We start from the raw sequence: 26,974 nt of genomic DNA, 5'->3' as shown, positions 1-26,974 counted from the left end.
GAGGAATCGGGGAGTTCTGCCCAACCCCTGGCCACTCATCCACCCCCTGGAGCTGCTTCCTGGGAAGGCCAGTGGGAACAGCCCCACGGGGGGTGGGGTCTGACCCTGGAATAAGAGCCCTCTGCAGGAAGAGGTGGGAATGACAGGAAGAGGAAGGCAGAGGAGACAGGGGCCAAGTATAGGGGAAGACAGGGCTCACTGGCCACGTTGGGCTCGGTTTGGGGATGGGCCTGGCCATAAAGGATCTCTCTCTCTCTCTCCACTTGAGGTCACACATTCCTTAATGGAAGGGAGCCTTTCCTCAAATGTTGACTTAGACCCACATGAGTAAAGATCAGGAATTACCTGATTGCAGATTAAACTTCAGGAGAGAGCCCAATTAAACCTCACCACCAGATTTCCTAACATCCTAGCACCCCCATTTCCATATATAAAAGGAGAGAGGTTGTAAAAGCAAATGATTTCCTTGGCTGGGAGAGGGAAAGAACAGGGCATGTGTCTTATGAAGAGTCCCTTTTTCCTGCCCCCAGTCTGGTGATCCAGGAGCAAACGAGGCTTGGCTGCTGTGGTCTGTGCTACTTATAACAACCCACACCAGGTTTGTTCCCAAAGAATTTAGGGAAAGGTCTGTGCATCTGTGTCATTCACCAACCACAGAAACATTTCTCTTTGCAATGTCACACAGCATTCACATTGTACATGCACTGCTGATGAAAATATAGTTGATTGTTTTTTTTAAAAGACCATACTGGAAAAGCATTCCATTAATAACCTCGTTTCATGATGATTTGGTTTTTAAAAGCAATCATTGTTAACACTCCAGACACCAAGGATCAGGTATTGTATGACTCTATTTTGTTGAGATCTCCAGAAAGGCAAACCCATAGAGACAGAATGTAGGTGAGTGGTTCTATTGGGGCTGAGGTTTGGGATCAAAGGGAAACAACAACAATGAACACAGGACATTTTTGAGATGATGAAAATGTTCTACAGCTGGACCGTGGTGATGGTGGCATGACTTAGCCCATTTGCTGAAAATCACTGAATGGCACACTTACAATCAGTGAAATTTATGCTATGTAAATCGTACTTCAATAAAGATATTTCAAAAATTACAAAAGCTACTATTTACTGAGCTCCTCCTCTGGATTAAGCCCTGTTCTAAGATCTTTAAATGTATCAGTGAATCTAATCTTCAGAACAACTCTCTTGGAAACCCCCTCTTCATATCCTTGGTGTGTTGTTTTTTGGATTTTTAGACGCTGCAGCAGTGATTCGTATATTCTGGATGCTAACTTTCCTCTATTAGGTATTACAAGTATCTTTTCCTAGTCTGCCACTTCCCTTAAACTTTGCAAAATCAAAACAAAGCAAAACACAAAGGAGACTATGGTCATTTGTTTGCACGTGTGGGTCTCCTCTCCTCACCTCCCCAACATTTTGTAAGGGAAAAAAAAAAGATCCTGTATTATTACTCCTAGATTTTTCTACTTTGAAATGGCAACTGCAGAGCAAATGGGAACATTTTGGAGCCAAACAAGCCAACAGGAGCTAAATCGTAGGAGCTACTCGGGCTGCCGTGGACTGTCTGGGATGGGGAAGAAGAAAGTGTCAAGAGGAAAGAAAAATAGCAGCCCCCATATCTACTCTCCCACGACTATCCCTCCCAATGCTACCCCTCCTATGGCCATTCCTCATGACCACCCCCCATGACCATCTCCATGACCATCCCCCATGACCACCCCGATGACCACTCCCACTGTGACCAACCCCCAAAGACCACGCCCCATGACCACCCTGATGACCTTCCTTCATGACCACCCTCCGTGGCCATTTTCCATTCCCACCCCTATGACCAATCCTCATGACCACCCCGATGACCACGACCACCATGGCCACCCCTAAAGACTATCCCCCATGACCACCCCCCATGACCACTCCCCAACCCCCACTTTCACTTCTCTGACTCATGTTTTTGGATGGAAGGTGCAGGCCATTCCCACCCAGATCCCTCATACAACTCAAGCAAAAGTTTTTCGACCTGTGGTTTGAGGCCTATTCTATTCTATTCTATTCAGGATATCAGTTTAGTCATTTGTGACCTGCAATTTAAAAAAAACAAAGAAGAGTTTAGAAAGCATCAAAGTGCATCATGCAAACAAGGAATAACACTATTTTATAATTAAAAAAAAATCTTTTGAGTTGTGTGTGTGTTGCGCTGGGCCAAAATGTAAAATTTTTCCTTACTATGCCTTGTAATCAAACCAATCTGAAATCACCCCCCAAGAAGCCTTCCAGGAAGTCAGAAGGGGTAAACACTAGGGCAACGGTGGCCTGGCCATGGGACTTCATATCCTGGCATCGCTGATGCTCAAGCCCCAAACTTAAAACACGGAAGAAAATAATCCCCAAATGTAAAGTCTACCTTTTTCTGTAATGTGTGAATTCCCATGCCTTTCTACACCAAGAGGAGAAGAACAGTGAGGAAATCTCACTTCAGACTGAGATTGGAAATTCAGGATCTCAGTACACTATCAGTTGATAAATTGTGGCACAGTCCCTTAATCTGTGGTGATGGAACACTCAAGATTAATGAAAGGCATGAAACAGAAACCGGGTTGCTGATGCTTGTGGTTGAACACACGAGGAAATAACAGAGGAGGGAAAATCTAAGTGGTGACGAAGCGATGTCTAGAATGCCCTTCACCCGGTCGCTGGACTTAAAGCCAACAAAAGCTTTGTTTTCTTTTGCTAAACAGAAAAGACACTGAGTCTGACCCTGACATCGGAGGGTTTGATTCTGGTGAGTCACATCCGCACTGGGGTGAGGTTTTCAGTGTTTTTGGCGAGTAAATGCTAAATCCCACCAACACCAAAATACTGCCTTACTTCAAAGGCCCAGAATGAACGATGGCCTTTGATGCAGAACAGAGGGCGCGGGGTAGACACACCAAGAGAACCCAAGCCCCCATCTGCCTGGGAGAATACTGAAGAATGTTAAGAATGCCTTCCAGGGGCAAAGCTCGCCAAAAAGGATGAAAACCAAGCCTAATCTAGCAAATTGGAAGCTTTCCTTTTCAACAGGATTGACTTTTCTTTTCTTTTTTTCTTTTCCTTTCTTTTCCTTCCTCCCTCCCTTCTCCTTCTATGCCTTTCCTTCCTCAACCCCTTCCTTCCTCCCTTTCTCAGAATTTTTAAAAATTAGAAGAGATTTTTCAAGGCTTGTCTTGATGTGTACTTCTCAGCCACCGCCTCTCGGAAGTACTAAGGCCCATGCACTAAAGGTCGTCTCCACGCGGGCCAGACTCACCCAGAGAAACACAACACCCGTACTCTAAGGCCTCTGGTGATACTGTCCCCAGACTACGGGCCAATCATCTCCTGGAATGGAGGGGCCTGTGAGTGTCACATTACAAGCTTGGGGTTAGCCTGTGTGATGTTGAGTCACTGGGTTCCTTAGGAATGTGCTGATTCACTGTCACCTAAGAGCGACGCTTCTGGGTCCTAAAAACAATGAGACCGCTACAAATTGCTACTTTGGGTAGAGAAAGAGAATTTGTTTTAGAGCTGGGTGAGAGTGCTCGATGGCCTCAAATTAGACAAGGTGGGGTGGGGCAGAGGTGGGGGGGTGGGGAGCCTTCCAGAAGCTTCCTCATGGGTGTGGATGGGGAGAGTGACAGGAGCCCGGGCAGAAGAACCGCCAGGACTCTTCTTCAAGGACAACAGTAGCAAGACCCCCCCCCCCCAATTCTGCCAAGCAGGGGCTAGGCGGGTCCTCCTTAATAACACAGATATGCACCTGCATATCCGCAGGGCCCTTCAAAGCCGGTGGGCAGCGTCACCTGTGCGATCACTGATGTTCCTTAGGACGGTCACGCATGGTGATGTTCTCAACACAGAGATTTAGTCACTTCTAATGTGTGTGTGTGTTGTTGTTGTTTTTTTTTAAATTCTCTACAAGCAGTATGTCCTGCTCTTGCCCACACCTGGGACAGACCCCAGCCCAGCCCCCAACACCTGTGTCTCACTGCCTTCCAGTTACTCCCATCCTCAGCAAGGACCACTTTAATCTGCCCCCTGGAATGACGGTCGCTGGTCCCTGAGGGCACCCGCATGACAAGCCCAGGCTCAGCCTCTTACAAGCCGCACTGTAGTTTTCGTCTACACAGCACTGTACTCACACACTCCTTACCCCCGTGCAGGCAGTACATTATCCTCACTTGACATTTGATTCATGAAGCCAGCGTCCCTGTAAAACAGCTCCCAGACCAGCCAACAGGCCAGCCCCGGTAGGCGGTGTTGGCCCAGCTCCCCGGCGTAAAGGCTCCCACGGTGGCAGGTTTCACTGCCCACAGGCAGGGCCGGGGAGAGATGCACATAGTTGGCACTTGGGATGAGGGCTGGGTCCCCGCAGCCCCGGGTGCAGCCGGATACCCCCTCGAACAGTCAGTGTCACGTTCGGGCTGGCACCAGAGACAAAGGGCCTTGGGGCTAGGAGGGTGGCAGAAAAAGAGTCTGGAGCATGTGGGGGCCCTTCTCTTCCTCCTTCCCCACTCACAGCAGCAGCAGGGGCGTCTCCTAACCTGCAGGACCTCGGGTCACCGATGTCTCCGTTACCCAAAGTCCTCTGGTCCAAACGGCTGCGTCCCCTTTCAACTCAAGTTGAAATCCTAATGCCCAACTTGACGGTGTTAGGGGGTGGGGCCTTTGGGAGGGGCTTAGGTCACGAGGGGATTAGTGTCCTTCATGAGAGAGACCCCAGAGAGATTTCTCATCCCTTCTGCCAAGGTAGTTAGAGCAAAAAGACAACCACAGGTGGAGGAAAGGGGCCCTTGGCAGATACCAAATCGGCCAGCACCTCGATCTTGGTCTTCACAGCCCCCAGAACAACAAGAAATGAACTTCTGTTGATTATAAGCCTTCCGGTTTACAGCATTTTGTTACACTAGCTCGAACAGACTAAGACACAAGGGCTCTGCCCCTAATCTATTACCACACAGGCCAACCAGAGGCCATTTTAAAACCACGCCCACACACCATCCCTGTTTAAAGAAAGAATCCACCTCCTTCCTTGGCCATCAGGGCCCCGGGGATCCTGCAATGGCTCCCCGGCCGGTGCTCCTGCTTGCCCCCCCACTGCTTCTTCTGGCCACAGGCTTCCACGGGGAGCGCTCCTTCTATGCTCGCCCCTCAACCCGCCGTCCTCAGCCCCACCATCACCTGCCAGGAATGCCTTCTCTGCACCCCTGCTGGGATCAACTCCCCCAGATGGACCTGCCCAGTACCAAGACAGCAGGGCTCCCGCTGAGATGTTTTTTAGACAGGTCTGGTCTTTCCCGAGAAAGGTGACGGTTGCTAGAAACTAAAGGACAACAAGGAAGCAGCTGTGTGAAGATGCAGTAAATGGTGCTACACGAGGGAAGGTTGGGAGCTGTCCCACACGGAACCCCATCCAAGAAACTTCTGCAAAACCCGAGAGCAGTCTTCCCACCCAGCAGCTGGCCTGACACCTGTGCACAGCAGAGGCTCCACAAGTGTTTTGCTGAAACAAAATCAGCGATCAGACCTACTTGCTCGGTGTGGGAATAAGGCTGTGGTCCGGCACTGACTAGAGTCAAAGTTCTGCCAATCTCACGAGGGCCTTTTTACCTCTTTTAGAGGCTGGTCCTCTAAAAGGACCTTTTGATTACAAAAAACTTCCAAAGTATAGAAAATGTGAGAGAATATCACAATAGACGGGCATATTCCCACCACCCAGATTCTCCAATCCTTGACATTGTGAACAAGGGTCACTTTAAAAGGGGGTTGTCTTCCCCACCACGGAAGGAAGACGAGGACAGCTGCTGTGGAGACTTAGCCATGGGAAGGACATGACTGAGGACACAGAGATCTAGAAGGGATGTGTCCGAGTGAGGCAGGAGTTGCCATGACTTCCTGACTTCCTGGGGAGACGCTGGTCGGAGTGCAACGTTGGGGTCTGCTTTGGGTCTTCGTGATCACGAGTATGTGTGCGACAGTGTCTATGCATGTGACAGCATACACAGGCGTGCTATTGTGTATGTACAAGCCACTGTGCGTACCCTATAAGGGTGTGGTGGTGTGTATGTGTGTCTGAGCGTGAACGTGCGTTTGAACACCCAGTATGGGGGACGAGCCAGAGGGGCCATTCAGAGGTGTCCGCACCCCAGCAAGGAAAGGGTTAAAGACGCAAAGCTGGATATTTGCTGAGAGGATCTCCTGCTTTCTCTGCAAGTGCGCACTGGAGACCACACACGACACGCGTGTGACCCGAAGCCTCACCGACCCCCGGCACCCTGGCTGCCAATGGGAAGCTGCTGGGCTCCAGAGGCAGAAACCCACAGAGAACAAAAGAAAAAAACCCAAAAACGATGTGTTGGGATGGCCATGTATATAATTCTTTAGTGAAACGCTGTTGCTTTCTTTTCAACAAGTTTTTTCAAGGATTCCTGGGAGGCTCTAACACTGCCGTTGCCTGTGGCCTCTCTCGGGCTGACCCGCCATGCCCCTAAGTGTGACCTGCGCCCCAGAAAGCCGTTCCTTTTGTCTGGCAATGGGTTGATCACAAAACTAACATGCATTACAGGTGATACAAGTCAACAGAGAGAGAAAGGCGAGAATCAGAGTGGAGGAGGTTTCTCCCCCCAGAGACCTTTCCAATTTCTTTCTCCTTGAGGAAGAGACACTGGGTACGGAGCCCCTGCTTTAGTGAAAACAAAGAGGCGAGTTCATAGAGATCTGGAAGCAGGGGCCTGGGGGCAGCTGTGCCCTCTCGTGAGAGCAAGGGGTCCCGCAGCTGGCGGTGGGCTTCCTCTGAAAAGGAGAAGTGGCTCTTCGTTTGGGGGGAAGCAATTACAGCCTCTTGCCACCCCTGATAGCTGTAGCACGGTACAACTGGGGTTTCCATACCAAGAAGGATTTTTTAAACTCAGGGGTTTGTAAGAATGCACGTGGATATATGGGTGCGCGCGCACACACACACACACACACACACACACACACAAATACACATAAACTATTACAAAAACAGGTAGGACATCTCTATTAACAAGTCTCTAAGCGGGACTATCACCCTCTGGCCGAGATCCCCCGTGAGGGCTGTGACTGAAACAGGGAAGCCACACCCGAAACACACTGTGCCCCTCAGACGTTACTTACTAGGTTGGCATTTAAAGGAGACCAGGAGGTATTTACTGCTTCCTGGACAAAGGTCAGGTCCGAAAACACGGCTATTGACCAGGAGGTGGCAGGCCCGCTGGTTCTGGCATTCATCCAGCACCTTCTAAAAGGAGGGGGTAGAAAAGGGATAGGCTTGAAAACCACACACAGTGCCTGGGAGATCCCACCCCCGGGCAGCTCTCGGCTCCGTCTGTCCGGCCTGGGTGTCCACCCAAAGAACCTTCGAGCTGCGCTGAGCTGGGTCTAAGCCGAGAGCTCACGTACGGGGGTGATCAGGTCTGCTCCCCGTCTCCCTGTCCTTCCCAGAACAAGACACCTGACCCACCCGTGGCAGACCCCATCGGAAGACCAGCCCCCCCATCTGTCTCCGCTGGAAGTGCGGTGCACGGTTTCGGCAAAAGTTCCGCATCACGGAGACCCCAGGAAACGTGGGCAGGATCTGAGAAGCTCAGAGAGCGGGTGAGACAGGCCTCGGAGGCCCCCGCCGCCAGGAGGGCTGCGAGAGCGCTGTGGGGGTCAGGAATCACAGTCAGAGCTCTCCAGCCGCAGAAAACAGCCGGGCACAGACCACAGAGAACTACTCAGTGTTTGGGGGATGCCTTGGACACCCAACCCAAACACGGGCCAACTGATAAAAACTGAAAAGCAGATTCCCAGCCTTGCCAACGTCAAGGGCACAGGACCCACGTGTTCCCTTTGGAGCAATTTTCTCTGTGGAATGCTCAGGCATTGCTGGTGAGCATTGGGCTTAGACGTTTTCCCTCAACTGTCTCTTGCTCTCAATTTTTTTCCGGGCAGCTCACTCCTTTGTGAATGAACCTGGTCCAGGGAAGCTCGCCGAGGACCGTTCACGGGGTCCCAGAGGAGCCTAGCACCTCGCTGCCCCTCTTCCATTTCCAAACGGAGCCCACGACAGTCACAGAAGACTTCCACTCGGGGTCTGTTTAAAGGACACCAAGTCCGGCGAACATTTCCCAAGAATTTACTTATTCCCATTGGACTGAGTTTGGCGCCGTCACGAGGCTGTCTGAGTCACCGTGCTCTCCTAGTAGCTCATGGCGCAGCTCCGTGGGGAAGGCCGGCCCTACCAGGTAGTCCCTCAAGGGGTCCAGCGGACGTGTATGAAATCAGAAAACACGTCCAGGGGAAACGCTGGGGACCCTCAGATGACGGGACACGTTCTCGTGGCCGAGGGTCATCATGAAATGACTCAGCCCCGGGGGTCTCCAGTGTCCGTATCACAGCCACAGCACGGGACTCAAGGCAGGACTGTTCCCGAACTGTGTCCTGGCTAAAAACCGCATTGGGGGGGACCTTCCTGGTGACCCTCAGCCATGGGCCAGATCCGCTGAGGGGCTTCTGGGTGGACGTTGATACCTGTTGTCTCCCACATTGGGCACCCTCCCTCCGAGGGAGAGGAAGCCCCTTGCCACAGCTCCGAGGCCCCAGTCAAAAGACACGACATAGAGTCTCTCTTGATCTCCGGATGAAAGAGCAGCGCACGGGGACGCCTCTGGCAGACAAACCTTCTGCACAACATCAGAACCGGGTTCACAAATGCTAACTTGTCTGCTTGGCTCTGGAAACATCCTCTTCCCCCGGGCCTGCCTGGCAGAGCCAGGCACCCATGCTGGGCGGGGAGGGCGGCGCCTGTGCGTGGGAGCTCAGGGTGCCAGGAGGTCGCTCCGTCACAGAACAGGCACCCCCGCCCCATTGGCACCGGCCAGTGCTCGTCTTATGCCCCTGGGAGAGCAGCAGATGGCCCGGGCGCCAGGGCAGGGTGGGCAGGGAAGTTGGGTAAGGACTGGGCACAGGCCACGAGGGCTACAGAATGTGGTGGGGGACACACGGAAAGTCACTTCGTCTCCAGAAACAACATGTGGCCTCTGGGAAGTCACTCAGACACATTCTTTTGGCTACTCAGCAGGTACCTTTACCAACCACATGACTGCCCAGATACTAAGATGCTTGGAATGGAAGCAACAAGTGGTGGGAGAAATAAAAAAAATCCTTACATTACCATACTATCTGGGCTTCTCTTTGGGCCTTAGGGAGAGCTAGCTTATGCTAATTCCATTATTCCTTAGTCTTCCTCAACAATTTATTTTCGCCCACATTTCCTGTGGCTGAAAAAAATCAAAGAGCCAGGAGGAGTCTAAAATCCCCACTGAAATATTGGCTCTGGCCTCCTCCTATACCAGATCTTTCCCTTAATGCCAACAAGAAAGAAAGAAAGAAAGAAAGAAAGAAAGAAAGAAAGAAAGAAAGAAAGAAAGGGGTTAGGTGCTCTCTGCAAATTCCTGGTACTCTCCAACAGAACAACAAATCAGCAGAGGCTGCCCAAAGTAGCTTAAAACCAGAATAACGTCCTCATCTACAACTGGAGAAGACCATTTTGTGAAGAACCACCGTGACTGAGGTTTCCCTTCCTCCAGTGCTTCTCTGAGAAGTTGATATGACCTTGGCCGTCAGCCTCACGGGGACCTGTGGTTCCCACTAAAGCATCCCCAGCTTTCCCTCTCTGCTGGGGGATCCCCAGGAAGGGTGGTCCCAGAGGTCAAAGCCCAACTGGACTGTACTTGGCTTTACCGCAGTAGGGACTATGCCTCTGGATTAAGTCATGCTGCACGTGCGCTAAGGGGGCTCTCCAGGAAGGAGGAATTCCATTGAGACTTGTCTGGTGACGAATCCTTTTGAGAAGCAAATAGCTCACCCGTGAAATTGATGATTCGTATGAACTGAGGTTTTCGTGGATCAGGTTTGCTGTGAGTGAACTACGTAATCACAAGCATCTATACAGAGAAAGAGAGAGAGTGATGGGGAGAGGGCGGGCGGGAGGAGGAGAAGGGGGAAGAGAGAACCGTTGCATCATCTTAAAGCATCTACAAAGGGCGGTACCTGCAATGTGGTGGGAGCCACACAGGCCACGTGGTCTTCCCTCTGGGAGGCAGGCTGCTGGGCACTACACATTTGATAATCTTGCCCATAAAATGCCGATTGGACACTTATCGTAGAATGCCGAGGGCACTGTAGATTCAAATGGTCCCCATCACAGGCATAGGCGGTGTGGTTTTGCAGGAGTTTGGTTAGATAACCTGGAAAATATTCAGCTGGGTTACTAGAGGCCCAGGAACTCACCCCTCCTTCCCAGCTTTCTGAAAAGGAGGACCTCGGCTCCCCCCAGAGAAGGGGTTGGTCAGTAGGAAGATGGGGGACGGAGCTTCCTTAGCAGCTCCCAGGGAGAAGACCCCAAAGCGGGCTCGAGGTGAAGCTGAAGGAGAGGGTGCCAATTTTCCCATCTGGGTTGTAAACCTTGGGTCTGGAATGGCCCATAGGAAGGCTCAGAAGTCTCGGTCCCTTTGGGATGGTCCAGGAGCCAAGAAATCCTGAACCATTTCTACGCAGCTGGAAAAAATTCCCAAGTGGGTATCCCTTGGACATGGAGATGCCTGTCCCTGAAGAGATTTGGGTTCTCTGATCTCCCTCTAGCTAGGCCGTGCCTTCCCGGAAGGACAGGATGCCATTTTATTTTGGGGTGATCACTCCTGGGCCCTGGAAAGAAAAGCAAGGCAGGGTAGCCTGCACAAGCTAAGGGCCTGCTCTGAAGGGAGGGGAAGGGGTGGATGGTGGGGCTCTGTCACCGGTTGAACGATGTCCCACCACAAGTTCATGTTCACTGGGAACCTCAGGTGCCCCCTTATTTGGAAATAGGATCCTTGCAGTTGTGATTAGTTAAGATGAGGTCATAATGGAGCAGGCTGGTCCTTGACGGGTGTGATGATGTCCTTACAGGAAGAGAAGAGACAGAGGGAAGACAGCCGTGTAAAGGCTGGAGTCATCTAAAAGCCAAGGAACCCCAGGATTGCTAGCAGCCGCCATGAGCTGGAAAAGGCAAGGAAATGTTCTTCTGTAGAACCTTCCGGAGGCAGCCTGGCCCTGGCACACCTTTATCTGAGGCTCCTCACCTCCAGAGCTCTCGGGGAGTGAATTTCTGCTGTTTTCAGCCATCCCAGCCTGCAGTTCTTTGTTACAGCAGCCCTGAAAAAACCAACACAAGCTCCTCATCCCAGGGTCCCGGGCCACTTCTCATGCAGGCTGGACAAGCTACAGAGCCTTGGGCTGTGAGGAGCTGTGTGCGTGGCCTGGCAGGTTCTGGCGGCATGGACCCCTTCTCAGAAAGGAGGAAGGAAGGTTCATCTGAAATGTAGATTCCTTTCCTCCTTCTCACACCTCATGAGGTCAGTTGCAAGGCAGCTGGGAAGAGAGCCAGGGACTTTCTGGTGAGGTGTGTGGGAGCCAGCTTTGGCAGCCCGTGGCCTCTGAGCGGGTGGAGGGGTTGCCGAGGAAGGCAGTTTCAGAACTCCCCTATTCCCACACAGACGGCCTGCGCTGAAGTCCTCCCTGACGAACTTTCAAAATCCTCTCTGACCATGGTTTTCTGCAAAGGGCACCCACTGCAGCTCCCTGACCTTGCCCGGAAGTCACAGTGAAAGGGACTGTGACATCTGCCATAGGATGGTCACACTTGCCCACTTGAAGACGAAGAGTGGGAGTGCCCACTCTACATGTAACCCAGACCCGAGGTCTCTCACCGCAACTCCCTTTTTCCTTCCCACCCTTGAAAGAAGAAGGCAAGAAGTCAGCTACCCTGAGTTGGTTTCCCTGGGAAAAGCCGACCCTAGCTCAAGCAGCAGAACTGACATCAGGCCCTGGGGCTGTAAGTCAGGGTCCTGCTTGTTGGAACGATGTCCTCACTCTCAACGTGCTCCCTGCCAGCCACTGAGAGAGGCTGGGCAGAGACCCCTAGGTGGTCCAATGGCAGGTCAGCAACTTCCTGCAGGACACACGGGCGGACCTTGATAAAGCCATGAGTTGCGAAAGTTCCAGCCTCCTTTATGAGTCACACCAGGATCTCAGAGTCGCCCGGATGCTGCCCCAGGCCAGCACCCACCCCAAAACTCCCCAGGCTGGTACCCCCACCCCTGGACCTCTTCAAACTCATCAATAAAACTTTCTCGTCCATCCATTACCACATCCTTCACCAGGACCACGCCGGGTGACCCGCCGACTAAGATGTTAAATTAATCCTGGGAGCATGACTTCGGCTTCATGGCTTGTCCAACAGTCTAGTCTACTCTAACTAGATGAAGGAAATGAGAAGGCTGTGGGGGTGTCAGAGGCACAAGACTGAAGGGGCCTGGGTCCCAGATTCAGGGACAAGATTCTCTGAGCTTTCTCCACAATCTGTTACATGGGTGGAAAAGAAACTTGTGCTGTTTGGGCCATTGTTTTTCTTCTATTTGTCATGCAGTCTGTCCCCTGTGAGCAGAACTTGATCTCCCCGGGGTCATTTACATCAAAACATGACTGAGTGCATTGCAGTGACCTGAGCCCCACTGTGCGCCATACTGGTATTCTGAGAGCGACGTTCTGGAGGCAGAAGCTCACTGCAGAGAATGGCCTCTGGAGGCCTCCCGGGCCCTTCTGCCAGTGTGTCAGTTCTAACACCAGGAAGTACAAAGAAGATAGCCCGCCAGTAAAATCTGCCCTAGAGTCAGTCCAGTTCCTATGTGTTTGTCCAGACAATGGAATATTATTCAGCACTAAAACAAAAGCAGCTATGAAGCTGCAAAAAAGACACAGAGGAAATGTCGATGCATATTATTAAGTGAAAGAAGCCAGTCTGAAAAGGCTACAGACCGTACAAGTCCAGCGACATGACATTGTGGAAAAGGCAAAACTATGGCGATGGTGAAAAAAAGGACAAGGGTGGTCAGAGGATTGGGGGAAGGGAGGGATGAGCAGGGGGAGCACGGAGGACTTCAGGGCAAGAGAACTAGTCTGCACAATCCTTTGGGGATGGACACAAGTCATGACACATTGTCAAAACCTACAGAACACACAGCACCAAGAGGGAGCCCACGGTAAACTATGGACTTTGGTTCATGTTATGATGTGTCAATGCAGGTTCATCCATTGTAATACATCTACCACTCTGATGGGGAATGTTGATAGCAGGGGTGGAGCAGGGGGGCAGGCGGGCAGGGGGGAGGCTGTGCCTGCATAGGGACTACAGGTATTTGGGAATTTTCTGTATCTTCCATTCAATTTTGTCATGCACCTAAAACTATTCGACAAATGAAAGTCTATTTAAAAGAAAAAAATTAAAACCACCAGGCTTCCCCAGAAGAGTGTTACCTTTGGGAGGAGAGGGGTTCATGACAGGGAGGGGACAGGAGGATGAGCTGGCAAAACTTTTTTTCGATCCGAAGGGTAGATACATGTTTTACTTTGTGAAAGTTCACCTAGCTACACGTTTGTGATAGGTGCATTTTTGGTGGGTAAATAAAACTGTTTAGAAAAAAACCCTTTGGGGCGCCTGGGTGGCTCAGTGGGTTAAGCCGCTGCCTTCAGCTCAGGTCATGATCCCAGTGTCCTGGGATCGAGTCCCACATCCGGCTCTCTGCTCAGCGGGGAGCCTGCTTCCTCCTCTCTCTCTGCCTGCCTCTCCGTCTACTTGTGATTTCTGTCTGTCAAATAAATAAATAAAATCTTTAAAAAAAAAAAAAAAGAAAAAAACCCTTTACCTACAGTTATCTGACCAAAGCTTTTTAACCAATGAAGAAAGTCCAGACACTATGCAGCCTATGGAGGATTGATAGGTCAAGGGCAGTGGTGGGAGCATGTTCTACAGCTGATCACATCCACGCCAGGTGTACGCTAGAGTAATGGTGGAAGATGCCCTCATGAAGACGGGCCACTTGCCCTCACACCTCAGGGTGCTTCCCACACCTCATTCTGATTGGCCCACAATGTCAGAAGCTGCTAAGACGTCAGGAAGAAGGACAAATTGGAACTACCCCTGGTTTTCAGCAACACAGACAACGTCAAGAACCTTTTGAGAGACACTTGGGATGGTGAGTCGGGACACTAGCCAGGTTGGAAAATGTTGAAAAGCAAGTAGAAATTGAGGAAATCCCAGATGGCTCTTGAGGTAGACAGAATAGTGCCCTCCCACCGATGTCCCCAGATCCCCATCCCTAGAGCCTAGAAACATGTTTCTTTTCATTGTAAAAGGGACTCTGAGGTGGTGATTAAGTTAGAAATCTGGAAAGGCGGGGGGCGCCTGGGTGGCTCAGTGGATTAGCCTCTGCCTTCAGCTCAGGTCATGATCTCAGGGTCCTACTTGTAATCTCTGTCTCTCTCTCTCTCTCGGTCAAATAAATAAATAAATCTTAAAAAAAAAAAAAAAGAAATCTGGGACTCTGAGGTTGTGATTCAGTTAGAAATCTGGAAATGGGAAGGTGATCCTGGAGGATCTGAAAGGCTCCATATAGTTACCAAGGTCCTCCTAAAAAGGTCAAAGTTGATAAAAAGATGTGGCAGTGGAACCAGAGGTGGGAGTGACGCAGCCATGAGCCCAAGAATGTAGGTGGTTTCCAGAAAATGAAAAAGGCAAGGGAACCCTGATTTTAGACCTCTGATTTCCAGAGCTGTAAGAAAATAAACCTCTGCTGTTTTGAGCCACCAAGTGTGTGGTGATCTGTCACAGCAGCCCTAGGAAACAGCACAGTTTATACAGACGACTCTTGCGACATCTTGGTAAAGATGAGAAGAGACACGGGGCTAAAGTTATAAGAACTGATGTCTGGGATCAGATTTTTAAGTAACTATGATCGAGTTAAAGCTAGGAGAGACCTAGCTTTGCATCTCTGTGTGTAAATACATATGTAGATGAGCCCTATGTCATTTGTAAATTATATTTTTTACTGTAAGTTGATGTTGAACACATTCAAAAGTGCTCTTAGCAAGATGGTGGTTGCAATATTGGAGTGTGGGCTCCAAGCTAGGAAATGAGTACTGGGGAGGCCCAAGGGAATCGAGGTGTGCTGAGACCCAACAAGGTGAGATTGGGTGCAACTACCCCAGCAGGCTGGAGAGGTAAGATCTTGTGCCCCAAGTGATTTCAAGGTGGAACAGTTGCAGACAATGGAAATGTCCAAGAGATGGCCATGGAAGAGAGTGTGAGAAGTGGATGGAAAGGAAGGTTGCTGGAAATGAGGGTGACCTCTGGAACAGGCATCTCCCTGGATAAAGGCAGGAGCTGGGATGGAGCAGGAGCCGTCCGCCAAGGTTGACCTCTAACAAGAGGCAGATGACAGAAGACCCTCTCCCAATCTTTCAAGTGTGCTGTGAGCACACACTCTTTCCATTGTGTCGGGCAAAGTCAATACATTACTTAGTGTTTTAGTCCATTCAAGCTGCTGTAACAAGTCACCACAGATCAGTGGCTTATAAACAACGGAGTGTCATTTCTCATAGTTCTAGAGGCAGAAAGCCCAAGATCAAGGTACCAGCATGATTGCATTTTAGTTAGGTCCCTCTTCCTGGTTCAGAGCTAGGGCCATCTTGCCTTGTTCTCACATGGCACAGGGGCTAGGGAACTCTGTGGCACATCTTTTATAAGACATTATGGGATGAGGGAATCTCATTCATAAAGACCCCACCCCAATGACCTAATCACCTAATAGCATCATCTTTGGGGGTTAGGATCTCAGCCTACGAACTTTGGAGGGACTCCAAAATTCAGACTAACATTTAGACTCCAGCGCTTAGCACACCTTGGTTTCTTGGCTGCTTCAAATGAGATCCATTTTAAAGAATGACTATCAGTGTAGCTTCCTGTTCATGGTTCTCTCTCAATCGAACGCTGCATCATGCTGGATCAGTCAAAAATGCTTTATTTCTTATTAGGCTCAGCCAGAGCTCTGGGTCACACTTTATATGTGTGGGCCAGTATTTCCTGCCCTGAAGGACGGCAGAAGAGCAAACTGATAAGAAATCAGTCCTTAAAGCCTGGCTTGGCCTGGAAATGCTCTGTGGATCCCTTTAAAAAAAATATTTCATTCATTAATTCATTCTGTGGATCCTTGTTTGCGTCACATGGTTGAGGGGCCAAGGTGCAACTTATGTTTAACTCCAAGATCCTCTCCTGATGAATCCCCACTCTGTGTACCAGCAGAAGTTCCCACAGCAATGGCTTTGGCTAGGACTTTCTTCAAAGATCATCTTGAAAGGCCTGGTTAGATTGGGCAGATCTTAGAATAGTTTAGATAAAGGCTTTTATGTTTTCCTTTTTTAAAATGTATATGGATAGAGGCACCTGGGTGGCTCAGTGGGTTAAATCCTCTGCCTTCGGCTCAGGTCATGATCCCAGGGTCCTGAGATCGAGCCCTGAATCGGGCTCTCTGCTCAGCAGGGAGCCTGCTTCCTCCTTTCTGCCTGCCTCTCTGCCTACTTGTGATCTCTGTCTGTCAACTAAATAAATAAATAATAAATAAATAAATAACATGTGGCTGGATATTTCATGTGGAAGGAGTCTTCCTAAGAGTGACAGCAGCTCTCCTCTGTCTTCAGAAAGACAAGGGGAAGTCGCTCTTAAGATTCTCGTCCCCATCACCTTTACAAGGAAAATCCATTTATCCAGAAATATTCCAGTGACCTGAGAATGACCAGAATGTAAATGACTGATTTTCAAAGAATCATGGATGTGTCCCCCGAAGTGTTCTACGAGAGGAAGAAACATTATGCAGGGGAGAAAGGAGGTGTTATAGCAAAATGAGCTTGGGGTGTATGGGTTAAAGCAAGGCAAACACAGTTCTTTCCCTGTAGGACTTCTGATACGCCAATGTGTACAGCAGCTGTCAAACATCAAAAACGAGAGGTAGATTCCCTCACTCATAATTGACCAACCCTCCCTTCTTATTCTTTTGCATGAATCATCTGAGTGTTATTGTTAAGCACATCATTCTTTTTTTAAGATTTATTTATTTGAAAGAGAGCACAGCAGGAGGGGAAGAGGGAGAGGGAGGGAGAGAATCCCAAGCAGACTCCATACTGAGCATGGATCCTGATGTGGGGCTCGATCTTACGACCCTGAGTTCATGGCCCTGAGGTCACAACCTGAGCCAAAAACCAACTGTCAGGTGTTTAACTGACTGCACCACCCAGGCTTCCCCGAGCACATCATTCTTTTTTTTTTTTTTTAAAGATTTTATTTATTTGTCAGAGACAGAGGGAGAGAGAGCGAGCAAGCACAGGCAGACAGAGAGGCAGGCAGAGGCAGAGGGAGAAGCAGGCTCCCTGCCGAGCAAGGAGCCCGATGTGGGACTCGATCCCAGGACCCTGGGATCATGACCTGAGCCGAAGGGAGCTGCTTAACCAACTGAGCCACCCAGCCAAGCCCATCATTCTTAAGGAAACAGAGTTTCATATACCACAGTCAGTGCTGACAGCTGCATTTAAGTTGCATGATTGCAGAAGGCACTTCAGAATCCCATATGGTTTCAGAATCATCCTGCAGTGTTGGGGGACAGGGAGGAGGGGCTCAGAGCAGAGAATGAGATGCCCAAGCACAGGGCTCATAGTGGGATTAAGGTGTGTGACTGCCACCCCCTCTCAGCATTGGTGTCCTCGTGTTTTATGGTGACGATCAAATGATATAACAGCCCAGCATTTTTATCAGCCATAACCCACAGCACCAGCTGAGGGGATTGTTATTGTGCTGCAAACATTGAAGAACACAGATTTACACACAACTCTTTGGTGGCTTGCAAATCAAACCGTATTCCCTGTCAGCCTTGTCTGCTCTGAGCAGTGATGGTAAGACAATCAATTCAGAGGCAAGTACATAGCCCAGTAGCTACCCTAATGGTCCAGAAATGTGACTGCTCAGCTTGAGGAGAAAGGATAATTTTCCTTCCTTTCTTTCTTCTTTCCTCCTTTCCTCCCTCCCTTCTTCCTTCCCTTACTTTCTACCTCTTCCTCTCTTCTTCTTCTCTCTTTCCTTTTTCAAAATAATTAAGGTTTATGGGACACCTGGCTGGCTCGGTCAGTGGAGCATGAGATTCTTGATCTCGTGGCTCAAAGCCCGAGCCCCACATGAGGTGTAAAGATTACTCAAAAACAAAACCTTTAAAGAATAATTAAGGTTTACAATATTACTAAGATTTAGAACAGGCCAAAGAAGCTGCATATTCTTCCTCCTTTCCTTTCTGAAGTCAGAGCCCCTCCGCGAGAGTCCAGGTTTCCCAGGGGCTGATGCTGAGTCACTCTAAGCACAGGATACAAGTACATCAGCTGCTGGCCCAACATCCGTATGCTAAAGTCTCCTAATCACGAGAGGCCAATTTCCCCATCTTCCTTCTGGGAAGAGAGTGGAATTCAATTCTGCTGGCCCTGCTACCCTCCTCCACTTACTTAATAGAGCAGAACCCTCCAATCCATTAATGCTTTAGATAAGAGACAACACCCTTTTATTCACAAATATTCAAAGGTGTTTCTACATGTTTGAAGTTCTTTTCCAGAAAAGGTTTTTTTTTTTTTTTTCTTTTGTGTTTGTGAGTGTGTTTAGAGAATTGGCAAAAGCAGGAACAAGGGGGCAGTCCATGAGGCTTTAGGGCAGTGAGTCAGAGTCTTGAAGAGTGCAGGAAAGGCCCCACAATGGATGAAGGGCTCATGACTGGGCACCACACACCCAAGAGCGTTAAGATCAAAAAGTAAAGTCACTTTAAGTCGTTTCTCTAGGCCCAGGTTTGCACAGGAAAGTTGAACCTGGAGGTTAATTATGAAGACAACAAGAGCCATCAGTGTGTGTCTTGGGTGTTTGAGGGGGAATCAGAAAGGCTAGGGACCTCCAAAGGTAGCTCTCTGAACTTAAGTGATGAGCTTAGATCCTGGTCCCAAAAGAGAATAGAGCAAGACAGAAGGTGAACTGAGGGTCTAGATGGGGTAGGGACCATATATTTTCTCCTGAGCATGGGGGAGGGGCATATTTCCCACTCCCACTTACCATCGTGTGGGCCAGTGGAACGTTCTGGCCAATGGAAAAGCAGCAGAAGTGATGTTTGTCACTTTCAGATCTGGCCCTTGAGATTGTGTGACCTCTACTCCCTCTCTCCCCATCCGCTGTCACATATGGAAGACAGAAGGGACCCAGAAAAGATGGGGGAGGCACAAGATGGAAGGTATCGGGTCCCTGAATGACCGCATGGAGCATAGACTTCCCCTTTTTCCAATTACACTGGAGCACAGCACGAGTAAGAACTAATCCTTTATTTCGTTAGTCCCCTAAGATTTGGAAATTGTTTATTTTAGCAGCTAGACTACTTGGTCTAATACTCCAGCATTTTCTCAATTGGTATTATGTTAAGTAGAAAGCTGGCAGGGCTTTGAGAAGTACCAAAAACTTTCACCAAACACACCTCATTGGCTTGTGATGTGTATTGTTGACACCATTCCACACGGCCTCCAGTTCTCATCTGGGAAGTCATCTGAGTTAAGACCTTGCTACAATCAAAGTGACTTAAATTACTAACGAGTTAAAAGGGACTAGAGGTCTCATGAGTTAGTCACCACACTCCACAATGCCACTGACTTTTAAAAACTGCATTAGCAAAAGTGGAGAGAAGAGACTAGTAGGCTTGGATGGAATGTTCTCAGACAGGCAGTATACTTGTTTCTATGTACTGATGGGTGTGGGAAAGGGTGTGGGGCTGTGCACACATGGGGTGGTGTGTGTTCTCCACTCCAGAGAGTGCTGGGCCTGGATCAGAAGCTCCAAAGCACAGAGGTGGTGGCCCCAGGCTACGACAAGAGGAATTCAGGCTCTGAACCTGCTCACATCAGATGCTTCCTTGAGGATGTTGAGTAGAACCTCTTTAGACCTTAGCTCTAAAACCAGAGAGTTATGCACACTTTAGAGGGTTGATGCCCAAGTAATGAGAGTCAGCATAAGTAGGTCACCTTATATTGTTGTCAACATGTCATTTCTCTTCCCAGAGGAGAGCGTGCGTGTACCAGAAGGAAAAGAGACAGTCCAATCTCTGGAAGAGAGACCCCAAAGAAGGCAAAGACAAGGAGTACTCCAAATCCATTTCTTCCCAACTCCATCTTGGTTTGGTCTTGGGACAAAGACATCTGGTAAAAGAGTAGAAAGTGTTTGCTTTCATAGTCTATAAAATTGCCCCCAAGGAGGAGCTCAACAATTGATTCTCATGCCATCAATTACTGGTCCTCAGGTTTCAGGGTGCTGTGGAAGCATTTTTGGCAGAAATGAGTGCAACAATCCCTGAAAAGGACCAGCTAAGTGCTAATTTGGGTAAATTTGCTGGCTTCTGATAAGCCACTTCTCAGCCTACAAATTCTTGAAATCCAGTCTCTGACAATTTTTTTCTCAACAAAGTGAGCGATTCTCTTTGAGAACAACACTGCTTGGTTTTCTTAAAACCAACTAAAGTACTATTTTCAAAAACATCGAACCTACAAACTTCCCTTGTTTGCTATTGTTCCAAGAGCATTTAGAGGAATCTCAAATTGTATTGATTAAAATGTTCTCAAATTTCTAATCAGATATGGGAAAAAATTAAATCTGGAAGCTGACTGCAAACTTTTGTTGAGGAAATTGACAATGTTCCCTGGCTCGCTCGGTGACTTTTCTGCTTTGAGAAATAACATCCTGTGTCTTACAGGAGAGCCACATGGCACCCAGTCACCAGCTTCTACATACACAGACACTTTCGCGTTGTCCTGGGACTTGGAATTCTTGTTTCCACTGTTAGTTTCTGGGAGTCACTTACCCAAGTATCTTCTATCTTATTATTTTCTCTCCTAATTTCCCCTTGTTTTCTTTTTCTACACACCTACCCTGTGATTTATCAAGCCCCAGACTTTCCCCTTTAGAATCATATACATATTTTTAAGTGGATTTTTCTGTGTGGAAAGGACCATGACCTAGTCACATTCAAACACATCGATAAAAGCCTCATGCCTTTGCTTATGTACTCCAACTAACCCACAATAAAGGCACTTGCCTTCAAGTCCTCTTTCTCTCAGCTCCCCACCGGCTTGGTTGAGCTGCTCCCTGGGCACTGCTCCCATGTGGCTCCCTGTGGGGCCGCGATGCCTTTTTCCTGGAAGACCCGTGAGTATAATAAATCCTTTAATTTCATATGCCTTCCCAAATATAATTTCCATGACCATGATGGAGTGATCCCTGGAGAACTTACTCCTGAGTTTACAACACAGTAATATACTATATTATATATACATATATGCATACATATAGCATATATAGACAATAATACACGTACATATTTATATACATATACACAGAGAGAGAAGGGTACAAATCAGCTGATTAAAAATGACTCCAAGCATGCTGTGTTGGACTTGAATTATAATCTTATGTTTACATTCACTATTTTATTTTGAACAGGTCTGGTAGGAGCTCCTTCCTGCTTTCCACCAAAGGTTTCGCATCCTACAAAAAGGAACGCCTTGTTTGGAAACCAGGAACTAAACCCAGAAAGTTATCCAATGAGCGACCGTCTGGATTAGATTAGTGTGAAGGGAACAGGATGGACCCCCACTGGCCTCAAGCACCGGAATAGTTTTCCTTTTCTTTGGGGTGTAGAGGAACCCCCAAACGACAGAGCTCCTTGCTGATTAAGGCAGGGGACTGCAGTGCATTTGATAACTTAATGCAACTCTTTAACCAGCACTTGAAACTCAGATATGAAATCTACACTTGATCTTTCCTGCTCCGAATTGGCCAAATTAGCGGCTCTATCCCCAGGGACAACAAAAGGCTCTCAGAAATACTCAGGGAAGCTGACCAACCAGAACGCCCTGCACAACCCAGCCCACAGCCGGCTGTGGGGATGGACAGGTGCTGCCTCCCTGCCGCCTGGTAAAGAGCCTTTCAACTTCAGATTGCCTAGCCCCGGTCTGCCCACTGCCGAAATGTGTAGGATGATCAAGGGACGTGGGATCCGTTCAAGGGCGAGGGGAAGACTCCAGGGCATGCATTTTGTGCTTCATTCAGTTAATTGGAAAATTATAGAGTGATTTCACTGCTTGAAATAATGAAATTTTTTTTCCCCCCCTCACACCTTAGAAGTGATGGTGTTTGGTGAGTAGCACTGTAAACCTCAGAAAGCCATTTGGAAGGTTGTAACGATTAGATGTAGAAGCAAAACAGGTTTGCTGTTTGGGTTGGTTGGTGAATGGGTTTGGTTCCCTGGAACAAAACCAGAGCAGGCAAGTTTCTAAAAGTTGAAACAAACGTAAACAGCGTATCTCAGACGCTGCGTTTGGGAACAGGCTGGGTGACCCCTCTGCCCTTTACAGCCTCCTCACTGGACCAGTGGAGGATCTCAGATGGATCCTTTGGCTTCCCCTTTCTTTTGCCTTAGAATTAGGGGAGGTAACCATATTTCTCCCTTTGTATTTCACAGACACAGGGGAGGCTGGACAATTGTAAAGAAATACGGGCGCCCACACAGTAATTGGGCTCGCCTGGCCTTGCTCTTGGTATTTATCCTTAATTGAGTCCCTGGCACGCTCCCCCCTCCACTCCCCCTCCCTGGGGCAGGTTTAAAACTTCCCCAGCAGGCTCCAGCACCAGACCGCCCTGGGGGCCCACACTTCCTTAATTCCACCAGGAGCTGCTTATTCACTCTTCTGTCTCCCTCCTTTGCATATATTTTTTTTCTGACTGTCCTCATCTTGGTATGCTTTGCTCTTCTTAATCTGTTACCTAATTTTGTAAACAATCATTTAGGCACCTGCTGAGTGATGACGCCTCTCACTTTTGAGCCCCATCTGGTCTCCTTTATTCTCTACCCACCCCCAGAGTCCTTCCCTAGTTGTTGGCTCCTAGTCTTCTGGATGGTTAGGTTGAAGAAAAATCTGACTCTGGTCTGTGGTATAGGCAGCCGATCCTCATTATTCACAGATTCCATATTTGCAAATTCACCTACACACTAACATTTATTTGTAACTCCCAGAATAACAGTTGCAGCACTTCCCCAGCTCAAAACGTTTTTGTCCCCAACAGGCACCATCCCAGCTGAGGAAGCACGAGGTGACACTTTGCCTTCTGGGTTTAGTTCTCTTATCAAAAACAAGTGTCCTAGGGGTGCCTGGGTGCCTCAGTGGGTTAAGCCTCTGCCTGTGGCTCAGGTCATGATCTCGGGGTCCTGGGATCAAGCCCCGCATCGGGATCTTTGCTCAGCGGGGAGCCTGCTTCCGCCTCTCTCTCTGCCTGCCTCTCTGCCTACTTGTGATCTCTGTCTGTCAAATAAGTGAACAAAATCTTTAAAACAAAAACAAAAACACACAAGTGTCCTGGGGCACCTGGGTGGCTCAGTCCATTAAACATCTACCTTCAGCTCAGGTCATGATCCCAGGGTCCTGGGATCGAGTTCCGCATCGGGCTCCTTGTTCAGTGGGGGTCTCCTTCACCCTCTTCCTCTGCCTGCCCCTCCCCCTGCTTTTGCATGCTCTCTCTCTCTCACACACACACACAAATAAATGAATCAATCTTATACATGAGATACAGTAAATTTGTATATCCACGTGATTGCTAGCCTCCCAAGCGGTTCCTGTTCATGTATAATTCAAACATGCAGAATCACTTTCTGGGATTGCCTTCAGAGCATATCTCAGTGTGGCAGGACTTTGTCTTTGATTTCTAAAAGAATATAATTATATTCATTCCTGCTGTTTTTATAAAAATCTTCAACCTTTTAAAAAAAATCCTTGTCATCTCCTGGCTCTTATGACCCTGATACCGGCTCTCAGAGATGCCAGGGAAGTGTTTTTCTTCTGGCTGTGCAAAGAGGTGGCACAGCCAGCTGGTAATGGGGCCAGAATAAGGCTTCACTCCAATTCCTGGTCCGGAATCTCTTCTCCGGGTCCAAGGGACTCCCCACTAACCCTGAATCCAGGACTCTGAATGAAAGAAGAACTGCTTGCCACTTCTCCCTCTACACTTTGTTGTGGTATTATGCTTAATGCTGGGGTAGAGGAAGCACAGGGATTGTTTAAAACACCGGGGGCAGAAAGAGGGGCAATAAACCCAGCAGGTGACAGAAGGCTTCCAAGTGGGAGGTGACACCTGCAGAGAGAGCAGGAACCAACCAAGTGAACATAAGCCTCAGGCACCAGGGGCAGATGTGCGAAGGCTCAGAGGGCTTGTGGAGACATTCTGCACAGCCGACCAGCGACCAGCGTGCAGGGTATGAGGTCAAGGGCAAAGGCTGGAGAAGGAAGCGGTGCCTTGCTAATGAGTCTGAACTTCCACCTCAAGGCAGACGGGAGCTACCGCGGACTTGGATGCAAAGGAGTGATGCTGGTCAGATCTATAGTTCAGAGAAATCCTTCTAGAAGTCTGTGCTAGATGGATTGGAGAGACCCATGATGAAATTAGGGTGGTTGCAATCCTGCCGGGGAGCATTAATGCAAGTCTTGGAGATGGGGTGAGAACAGCTGAGACCAGAGTCAACATCACGGGTGCACGACCCGAGCATTGAGTACAGCCCCACGCTCAGAAGGGCTCCCCACTTGGTTTAACACTCCACTGTCGCCATCTTGAAATTCTTCATAATTTAACCTTTAAACTTGTGTTTTGTAAGCGAAGCTTCGTAGGGCAATGGGGCACATACGTGGGCAAAGGAGCCACACTATGAGCTGCCACCGTGCCTTTGCGCCTCGTTCTCAGGGTGATTGAAATGCCCTGAGCATAGAATTCTGGTGGACCCACGATGGTGATGCACCCAGGAAACCCAAGGGGAGCATCAGAAAGGCATACGCCACCTAGGACGGTAAACAGAGATGCGGACAGCAAGCAGGGAGCCACCACAGCATCGGCGAGAATCAGAATTGGCTTTGAACCAAGAACGAGGCAAGGGTGCTGGGAGAATGAGGAACGGCCAGGGAGCCCCGTCACATGCATCCTTCTTTGTGTTACCTCCTGTGTGAGCCCACCGCCTGTGCTGGAAATGAGGACGGGGAAGGGACGGGAAAGTAGGGGGGCCTTTCGATCCTTCCTCCTGCATCCATATGACAAAGGTAGAGAGTGGTAATGACTGCAGTGCATGAGCGCGGTAGGAGTTGGGTCATTTCTGTAATCCCATAGATACTCTCAGTGCTCCTAGATCTGCGCTTAAAACTGGCATCACCTGCGGCACCTAGGGGGCTCAGATGGTTGAGTGTCTGACTCTCGGTTTCGGCTCAGATCACGATCTCAGGGTTGTAAGATCGAGCCCCATATCGGGCTCCACGCTCAGTGCAGAGTCTGCTGGAGACGCCCTCTCTCCCTCTACCCCTCTCCACCTAGCTGTCTCTCTAAAAATAAATAAACCTTTAAAAAAAACCTCCCTCACCCCACATGAAGATGAACAGCAAATCCATGCTAATAACTTCAAATGCTCATTTTCTTTCCTCAGGACAGCGTGGAGAGCAAATACAAACACCAGGACAAGTTAGGAGAGAGACCACAGAAGGAAGGAGAAGACGTCCTCTTTCAGTGCCTTTAGCACATCCCCCTTGATTTCTGAGCAAGGGGCCCCCGTGTTCATTTTGCACCAGGCCCTGCAAATTATGCAGCTTGTCCAGACTGAGACGACAGTGATTTTGGTCCTAGATTGAGTGGGAGCAGGTGACAAGGGAAGCAGAGCCTGGGGGGGGGGGGGTGGAAATGTGGCATGAGGGACAGGGAAGACATGATGATGAGTCCAGGCTTGGAACTGGTGGTACGTCCATCCAGGAAACTCAGCTCTGGAATGCAGGCTCTGCGGGTCTTTCCGCAGCACCCGTGGGCATCCGGCGGAAGGCCCCGGAGCGGACACTCCTGGAGGGTCCCTGGAGGTGGTGGCTGACGCCACAGGTAATGGCTGGTAGAAGAACCGTGGGCAGGGGCCAGTGGTTGGGGGTGGGGGGAAGGGGGCATGCAGACATTCAAGAATTCAAGAGGTGAGGCAACAAAGAAGGCTCCAGAAAGGAGTCTGACAGAAAGGGCCACAGAAGGAAGGGAAAGGCTCAGGGTGGCTGTGGGGGAGGGGCAAATATTAGAGAGTTGACCCAAGTGCGGTTCTGTTAGCTCGAGTGGCTGTGAGCCAAGTGCCCAGTCTCTCCTTGCCTCAGGAAGGCACATATACAATGAGGGTCATGAGAAGTGATCCCAGAAGTGATCGCTTATGAGGAGTGCTCAGGAAGTGCTCCCAGCTTCTGGTCCTTCCTCGACCTGTGGGGGCATCACTGTAACCTTCACATGGGATTCTCCTTGCTCATGTCGCTACCTCCGGATTTCCTCTTTCCAAGGACACTGGTCATATTAGATCGCCTCCCCCCCACCCCCATAACCTTGTCTTAACTCCATTACTTCCACAAAGACTCTCTACCAGGGAGGTCCCGTTCTGAGGTAGCAGGGTTAGGACTCGGACACATCTTCCCAGGGGCAGGGACGAGAGGACATGATTCAGCCCCCGAGTGCTCTCCCCAGAGTCAACGCTACACAAACATTCTCCTTTACCATAATTGCTTCCATTTGTTCTTGTTCTATTCAAAGTTATGAGGAAGAGACCAACGAGGGGCAGCTTGAGTTTGGGGAACCCACACGTGTTGTGGCCACGATCTCCATGACAACGTGACGTCTCTCGAGCAGCACGCAGCTGCCCGGGGAAGGTAAATATGTGAAACAAGGAGGGGGAACAAAGAAAAAGGAACGGCACATTCTGGTAATGAGCCAAAGACAACCCTGGGCAGAAACACTCACAACAAAGCAGAGAGGGAAGGTCACTCACTGTCGTGGCTCACCCAGCGCTGCCCAGGGGGACAGGGACATAGGTGGACAGAAATAAACACCAGCCCCTCTCGACTTCAGGCGATACACTGTTCTCTACAGGTGCATAGAAGGAAAACCAGATTTTGATAA

General features: G+C 49.3%; 1 protein-coding gene across 4 annotated transcripts in view; it reads right to left on the bottom strand.

Annotated features, from left to right (window-relative positions):
* The window catches only part of EVA1C (eva-1 homolog C), a 70,030-nt gene that overhangs the window by 25,882 nt on the left and 17,174 nt on the right, over nucleotides 1-26,974 (bottom strand). For 3 of the 4 annotated variants that reach the window (XM_032353780.1, XM_032353776.1, XM_032353770.1), the window contains exons 2-3: nucleotides 10,096-10,292; nucleotides 7,177-7,300 (exon numbers count right to left, since the gene is read on the bottom strand). The exons of the other annotated variant lie outside the window; for it this stretch is intronic. In XM_032353780.1, the coding sequence (XP_032209671.1) occupies nucleotides 7,177-7,300; nucleotides 10,096-10,292 (321 nt within the window). The remainder of the gene's footprint in view (nucleotides 1-7,176; nucleotides 7,301-10,095; nucleotides 10,293-26,974) is intronic. 4 annotated transcript variants of the gene reach the window in all.

This window comes from Mustela erminea, chromosome 1 (genome assembly GCF_009829155.1).
Source record: "Mustela erminea isolate mMusErm1 chromosome 1, mMusErm1.Pri, whole genome shotgun sequence".
Lineage (NCBI taxonomy): Eukaryota > Metazoa > Chordata > Mammalia > Carnivora > Mustelidae > Mustela > Mustela erminea.
Note: the sequence above shows the minus strand (reverse complement) of the source record. Positions and strands in the feature narration are given on the sequence as shown.